Below are 8647 nucleotides of genomic sequence, written 5' to 3' on the forward strand. Positions count from 1 at the left end.
ATTTCACGCACTGTGTGAACAAGTTTACAAACACTGCCTGAGCCACGAGCGGAAATGACAGTGTTTATTTCACCTCAGGTGTCAAAGCTCGCCTATTACCCGCCGCTAGCGTTCCACTGCTCGAGCTTGCTGCTCTCATTCACACAATTGATTGCCTCGAATCGTGGCCTCATTATCCACTAAAGGAAGCGATGGGCGGAGCCACGGCACACCGAGTTGTAATGTATTTATAGCGAAGGCAATCCTTCTGTGATGTCACTAGACTTTTCACCGCGCGGATGTGCATGTACGCTTTCCGAACATGTCTATACTGCCGTATTGTTCTTGTTTCATATATATATCATACTTCTACCATAACATGTGATATCATACGATGTAACCTTTGATAGTAAATTGTAACGTTTGTGCATTTCATATGTCTCTGCAATGGAATTACATTTCACCGCGTAGACTCATATGCAGTAGTGAACAGGTTACTTAATCGACCAATGAAATTGGAGAGACTAGTCACGTGAATCGGAAATACACAGATCTCGATTCATTCATAAGTATAGTCATTCATCTACATGAGGTTCATTACATAGATACGCAAGGCGACGTGCACAAAGTCAAACAACCATGGAAGCAATATCTTTGGATTATTTAGCTCGGAAAATACAGAATGGGGACACCGAAAATATGCTCGTGCTGGATACAAGGCCATTCATGTGCTTCAACGAGGCACACGTGGAGGGGTCACTCAATGTCCATTTACCGCCGATAGTGAAGAGACGCTCGGGGGGATTTGTGGCCCTGGAAAACATTGTACCTCGTGCTTCTGAAAGGGAGGCTTTGATTGCTGGAAAGTACAGTGAAGTCATTGTCTATGACCAGAACACAAGCGACTTGTGTTTAGCTGAGAAGGACTCCAACCTGTATGTTATTTTGCAGAGTTTGAAACAACAGGTGGAACAGACACAAGTGGTTTATCTGACAGGTAAGATTATCTCTGTGAGTTGGACTGCGTACCACGCGATATAAACTAGGCCACGCCAATTGCTAGGTCATTTTCAAAAGTTAAAAAGAAAAAACCCGTCGAGATCTTATCTGTACATAAGTGAGACTCGTGTTTGGTGTAAGTTTTTAACTGCCTCGATTAAAAATGCTTCTGATGGTAGCCAAATGGCAGCTAAAAGTCAGAGTTTATTTGTAACTATTTAACAACGTCCACACCATCCGTCGTATGTTATCTGTCAACTTTTAGCTGGAAATGTGAACTTTTTAAACATTTAAATTCTCTACAATTATTACTTTATACATTATATATATGAACACGTATACTTTATATTTCACAGATGGCATATACATGTAGTATAAATCCATATAGTTCTGACATTCTTACGAATGTCCTTTCAAATGTAATTTCATTGCAGAAGTAAATTTGTCCTACATGCGCTGACGTGAATATTCTGTACATGCTGTTGCATACCTTGACAGATTAGCATAGTCTGCATATTTTGTAACGTGACTTGTAACTAGTGACGTGGAATTATCTTCTGAATTTAATCTGTAATCTTTTATTTTGAACATTTCTAGTCATTATTATTTAAATTCACATTTTAGATCAGGAACAAACACAAAGTAACACATCTAACAAAAATAAACTAGTGTGTTTTGCCAAATAGTTGGGGTGACACTTTTTTCTGTTGAAAACTCGTGCGCATACAATGGCCATAACACTCTATCAGTTGATTATGTTCATATTTACTCACGTAACTCGTTCAGTAGCTGAGCTGTGGTAAGCTGATTAGTCAACATTGGGACTATGCTGCCTAGTTATTATGACCTTTAATCGCATGTGGGATTAATCACGGTCATTAAACAATGACAACCCTTGACCACAGTGACGAATTACGTCATGTTAGGCGTGCCTCGTGTCGTGTTACAGTCGAGAGGATGGACAACGTTTGAAACAATCTAACACAACGTTACGCTGAGATCGCCGAATACGCGTAATGGCATAAAAACGTTCCCAGCTGATAAACAAATTTGCAACCCAGCCAGCTATATAGACAGATGAAATCGACACAGGTGTTCAGCTGTTTCCCTGTCAGTCATGTTATCAATGAACGAAGCAGCATTGATAGGGTTGTTCCTCGGTCGAAAATGAACACATCGTGTATTATAATTTTCAGTTACCAAGTCCAGCTATGCCTGGGGTCATGTTTTCAGAAAAATAAAAAATGCAGGGTGCGCACCCCCAACCCTCTTAGTCATGCAATTTTGTTAAATCATTGAAATCGGGTGAAAATATAGTGTGCAATATCCACCCCCCACCCCCACGCTCTCTCTCTCTCTCTTTCTCAATACTGTGTCCCACCTTTCCAGATTTAGAGTACAATTAATTATTACATGAATACCAAAGACATGTACAGATCTATGTATGAAGTGGATTTAAATTGATCCTCCCACTTTACAGTCTGCTACACCAGGTCTCATGTGCACGGATACGTTGTATTCATGTCCCAGATCTCTAACAGTGGTAAAAGGTTCGGCTTGCCGAGCCACAGTCCCTGGTTTGATCCCGACAAATTTCACAGTACGGCACTCATTCAGTGTCATCGCTGTGCCTAGCGAGCCTTTGTCGCTGAGACATTAAACCGTTCAGTCAACTCATTATTACTGAGCATGACTGAGGAAAAACAACGTTTACCATAATATATTTCTTTTGTTTTTAGGGGGTTTCACAGCATTCCGGTCAGCCTTCCCATCCTTAGTGGCGTATCCAAAGTCCACCCCTCAAGTCTTGTCAGCTGGTCTCTTTACACTGTCGTTGCCGTCCGTCACGCCAAACAATGTAAGTATTACAACATTTTAGAACACCATGTCCAATGCAGTCTGGCCACGAATCACTCACAAACGTCTTTTCAAAACGTTCTCTCTTTCATATTCTGGTGTTTGATGTCGTTCAGATAATGTCGATGCGACGTTTTACCTCGCTCACCCCAGTTACTTCCATTTCACTCAAAGAGCGAATTGCCGCGTCAAGATTTCAATTAGAAATGATTACTCATGATTCTTAGGTGTTATTTGTAATCCGGGGATGGGTGTAATAGCGAAGCACATCTACTCACTTATGGAACCACGCGGCCCGTTGTCCCTTATGTGTAATGACTTCATTGATGCAGATGAACTGTGGATGACGTCGCACAACGTCACTTAAGTTGTGAAATACTATCAGGTTTCCCTTATCTTCAAATCACGGTTAGTTGTTGTTGACTCAAACTGAGATAACTAACATATGTTTTTCTGTCCTTATTTCTGACATTTCTTATAGTTAACAAAACTTCACCTCGTTACTATATGGCCGAAAGACTGCCTATTTGACGTTAATTTTAGCTCTCTTAATTTTACTGACCTACCTGTGTAACCCTTCAAGACAACCTTCAGATTCATCACTGAACATATAGTCTGTCTCCCGGTCCCTGAACCAAATTATTTTCCGTTCAGCCTAGCTCGCAATGATAAGACCTAAACGAAGCCTAGATTTCTCCAATACCTGGTCCCCCGGTGCCTTTCAATTTAAAAGATTTTACTTGTCACAAACAATATATACATACGTTCAGAGGCCAAAAGTTAGTGTGATGATCATAGTGTGTTACCAGGAGTATGTTTTAGTTCGTAATTCGGCTTCACATCAAATGCGCAAATGTTCGGCTAAAACAAGCGGGGTATTATTAATTGACCGTGCGACCAATCGCTCTTCCTGATCAGAGGCGGGACACCGGTAGTGTATGTTTGCGTTGGCCTTCAACCTTTTCCCACCCTCCCATCTTCCCGTAAACCGGATCGTCAATCACAGCACATCCTCCCCACTTCTATCGCTGACAGCACGTGCGTTGGATCACTTCCGTTCCGACGGCGGATGTTGAACTTGAAAGATTGAGGAATGCTACAGTTTCCGCTATTAATTGCAAGGAAATAGCCTCCCTTGCTACAGGCAAGGTAGAAACTTGTCGGACTAGATAATAATGATACGAGAGCATCCAAAAGTCGCCACGGAGGTACACTATTAATTACATAGACCTGTTTCCGCTGCCAGAATTATTTCCGGTTTCCAATTTATTTTGAGTAGCCATCCGTGGCCTCTACTTAAACACATGGCGTATGCCTCAATGCCTGGCGCCCACGTGTTGTGGGTTCATACTGTTGTACTGTTCGTATTGTGCGGGGAATATCGGAAACACGTTGTGTGTATAAGACCATTCATTCACTTATAATTAACAGTTGCAGCAGTTAACAAGTAACAGAGGCCTCCGACGTCAATGATAGCGGAACGCTCGGCTTAGAAGATAAACGCACTTTTAACTATACCGCGAATATCTGGCAGCATGCCATATGCTTAGTGCTCGCGCTTAGTTATAGTCGAGAAGGTTTGGGGTTTCTGGCCACGCGCCAAGCCTGTCTGGCCTATTTCCCGACTTATCTACAAATAAGTCAATATATTTAACTTCAAACAATACATAATCGTCATGTTGTTACTTGTTTAGCTTACTTCATGACAAATGAACCAATTCCCGACGCTCCCGGCGAAAGAATCCCCGCTAAGTAGGTAGCTTGTTTCCCCATTCACCAAGCCTTTTAATCTGTAAATATTTACATGTTCCGTGTTTATTTGTGAAATGAGGTTAAAATCTCCCACTTCCGTGATGGAATAATTATACTCGCATAAGCTGCATGGCTGCTTCTGGTGCTTTGTAATGCATTTAAACACGTGAAACTGCTCTGAACTTTTCAATGGCGGGGTAGTGGTAGTGATGTTCTCACATCTCTCCGAAGACACGGGTTCGATTCCCGACATGGGAACGATGTGTAAAGCCCATTCCTGGTGCCCCCGCCATGATATTGATGGAAAATTGTCAAAGCGGCGTAATGTCCATGCGCATTCATCACTCACTTAAATTACGTATTGTTTAACGACCATGCTTTGGGTTTTTTACGACACCGTGAAGGTATAAAGAATAGCTTCAGACTTAACTTCGTTTGCCAGTGTGTCTATACAACATCATTAAACAAGACTGAGTTCATGCTATGTACACATTTTCGACGAAATGTGCTGTCGTCGACAATTGCAATAATCTCTTAGATCCTAAGGTATACAAGATGAGTCCATGAAAACCAACCCCTGGTGTGACGTGCATACAAGGACTAATCCCACAGTCAGGGCACCTGTTTGTAGACAAAATTCAGTTCTTGACGAGTAGACACCTAACACGAAATAATGCAACTTTGTTTGCCCACTCCTTTGAGGTAGACGTCGTCGGATAAGGCCCTTTGAGAATGTATAGGGTTGGTCTTTTAGCAGGTCTCAATAGCTCTCTCTACGATCACGTCACGGACTGCGGCGCTGAATTGTATAGGGTTTTACGACTAATTTGACGTCTAGTTCTCCCAAGCAGGTCGTTGATATATAATGCTGTATACGCCATTTGAAAAGAAAAAGATCGTGACATGGCTGTAGCTCTGAATACATGGATCATTTCATTCGTTTGTAAAAGTATACGCAAACGTACCCTCCCAGTAATTGAGCTGTATATTTTTGTATACCAATTTTGTACAGTTACTGATATTTTGTCGTGTTTGTAATGTTCGCTTGTTGTTTTGAATGTTCGTGTGCTGAGTGTTAATGTTTCTTTCAGAGCGGACCTGTGGAAATTCTACCACACCTTTACCTCGGTGACGCCAGACACGCTGCTGACCATGACCTTCTTACCCGTTTGTCCTTCACCGCCATCCTGAACGTTTCGACTTCCTGTGAGAACCATTTCGAGTCTGACTTCCAGTACATGAAGATCCCTGTTCAGGACAATTCAAGCGCTGACCTACTGTCGTGGTTCCACAAGGCAATCGACTTCATCGGTAATTGTTTTTATTTATTAGTGTTGATGTTTACCCAGGACGATTATGAAGGTGTTGCATAGCCGGGTCCAGAGGGAGTAGGGGTTGCAGGGGTGCGGAACCCACTTTTGTCCTGAAATTTTGTTAAATGACCATTGAAACTCGGGTGAAAATGAAATGTGCAAAACACACATTTAATGTGATTTAACCACGATTTGGGCCATTGTGGAAACTCCGGTGACAGTCAGATAACTTATATACTAATTACCTACGTACTGTCCAAAATATTCACGTTCCCTGACTGTTCTTATTAATGTATTCATTACATTTGTCTTCTTACAGATTCAGTGCGCACTAGTGGCGGCAAAGTGCTGGTGCACTGCCATGCTGGAATCAGCCGTTCAGCCACTATCTGCCTCGCTTACCTCATGTTCACCAACAACCTCGCCCTCGAACACGCGTACGAACACGTTAGGCAAAGGCGCAGTGTCATCGACCCAAACCTCAACTTCATGCGCCAGCTCAAAGACTTCGAGAGTGAACTGGGCACAGCGCGTGTTCGCCGAAGTTCCATCACAGGGCAGGACTGCACTCCCATAACTCCTAGCAGCGTCGAGTGTGGCTTGTCGTGGCACACATTCACTTTCCCTGTACCTGCACAGTGCACACCCCTCGTCTCCCCCAGTTAGGGACTGAAGGAGTCATCGACGTGGTTCTACCTTGCCTGCCTCCACATGGGCTGTCACGACATTGTCGTGTTTCGACGCCAGTTATGGTGTTTCGTCACCGGATGTGGCATAGCGGCCATATTCCCGGAAGTGACATTGACGCCATTCTGCTAGAATGTTGCTGGATTCTGTCTCAAATGGAACACTGCAGCTAATGCGTCGCTACCAAGACTATCTCCAGCCTGGCGTAAATGTAAGATTTATGCAGTTGTAAATATATCTGAGGTGCTGTCACGTCTGTGACCATAGCACTAACCAACCAGCTCTGCTGTTCAATGTACATAGCAATATATACCGCTCTTTTGTAATTAACTACCTAAACAGCCATACGTGCCAAATGGGACTCCACGGAGATCAGAACAAAATATATTTCATGTTGTATCCGTCCCCAATATAGTTGTTAAACAACTGTTATGACAGAATAGCATAGGTAGAGCGATATATTTTGAGTCACAGTTGACTGGCAGACATCTCTGTTTACAACTTGAAACTTTTTACATTTCCTATCTTTTGAAATAATTTCTGCAGTAACCAAAGCATTGTTAAAGATTCGATGTTAGACGCTGAAATAACGAATCAAAGACACAGTAATGTGTTTTTTGGTTACATTGTATTTCACCAGATTGATCTCGATCTCAGACTAAGTTCACTTACATGTTCTTACCTCTCATTAACCAGGAAACGTTGTTTTTTTCTTAAATGTTTCGATCATCTTGATACCAAGAATATTTATATTTGTGAAGGTTGTGAGCTCATTTTCATTTCATTTTATCGCCACGTGAAACCAATTTTCATTTATTTCCAATTTGTTCAGCTCATGTTGCATAATAGCAAAAATACGACTGCTCCACTTACCGAAGAGATACTTATGTTTACTCTGAGCACAATGCGGGACCACTGGGCTCCTAAGCCTGGTTCGTTGTATACCTCAGTTAACTGTCAAACGCATGTCGAAACATAATATTTCTAAAGAGTTATTTTCTCGTTGATTTATATACGATGAAAAAGCAATAACCGTTTTTCATTTCTTACTGGTTATGGAAAGAAGATATTTTCCCTCATTTTTGCACGAGAGATCTCTTTCCGTTATGTTTTATGGTACAATTGCTCATACATTTTATAAGCAATCAGTTATAGTTTTCATTTTGTGTAAATTTGGAACTTTTGTGAATATGCATGGCAGTGTAACGATCACATCATCATTGTCATGGCAATCGCCGAACCGGTTTGGAATCTAATTTGCTCATGTTTGCCCATGCACTGATCTGACCTTATGCAAGGTGCCTTAACCCTCGTGCTGGATGCACGCGTGAAATGCAAATATTGCATTCATCCATATTATTGTATATTATTCTCGAACTTGGACAGTTTTTCGAATTTTGTCAAACTTTGACGGGTGCTCCTGACGTGTGATTACGCGAGTTGTATATTTTTGACAGTTTATTAATTTATTTTGTACTGCTCTGACGAGAATGTCAGGATTGGGTGTTACCCGCATAATGAACGTCCAATAAATGAGTTCAAGTTACACAATATGTCCTTGTTTGTTTCCTTGTTAAGTGAACACACATACGACGTGAAGTTCATGTCGGCTGATTGGATGGGCGGTTAGCCGCTTAACGCGGCACTCAGCAATAGTCCAGCTACATGGTGTTGATCTGTATATAATTGCGTCTGGACAAGACAATCCAGTGATCAACATATACATATCAAGTTTGTTCACATGTTCGATCTAATTTTGAAAGTTGTTGGGGCTCATTTTCAGTAAAAATGGAATTATTTTTCTCATTATTTATACCGGAAATGTGCGTTAGCCTGTAATGATTCACCCCGTGTACTTGGTGCAGCATTCTTTCAGCACCCATGTCAACTATGAAAGAAAAACAAATTCGGTTTTGTACAATATTGCAGCAACAGCACAACCTGTCGCATAGTCCACCCTCATTATTTTCCATACTGCCTAGCCCTCCCTGCAATTCTAAGGCCCAAAATAGAATCTAGTTTTACAAGGGGATCGAGTCCACGGTGCCATGTGCCGAAGA

General features: G+C 41.8%; 1 protein-coding gene across 1 annotated transcript; it reads left to right on the forward strand.

The window, feature by feature from the left end:
• The first annotated feature begins 472 nt into the window (after window positions 1-472).
• On the forward strand, window positions 473-8135 carry LOC137265837 (dual specificity protein phosphatase 1-B-like). Its single transcript, XM_067801300.1, has 4 exons — window positions 473-976; window positions 2718-2836; window positions 5679-5898; window positions 6220-8135. Exons 1-4 carry the CDS (start codon window positions 619-621, stop codon window positions 6564-6566), a joined length of 1044 nt encoding a protein of 347 aa, XP_067657401.1. The 5' UTR covers window positions 473-618; the 3' UTR covers window positions 6567-8135.
• Window positions 8136-8647: the final 512 nt, after the last annotated feature.

The sequence above is a fragment of the Haliotis asinina genome, chromosome 15, assembly GCF_037392515.1.
Source record: "Haliotis asinina isolate JCU_RB_2024 chromosome 15, JCU_Hal_asi_v2, whole genome shotgun sequence".
NCBI lineage: Eukaryota > Metazoa > Mollusca > Gastropoda > Lepetellida > Haliotidae > Haliotis > Haliotis asinina.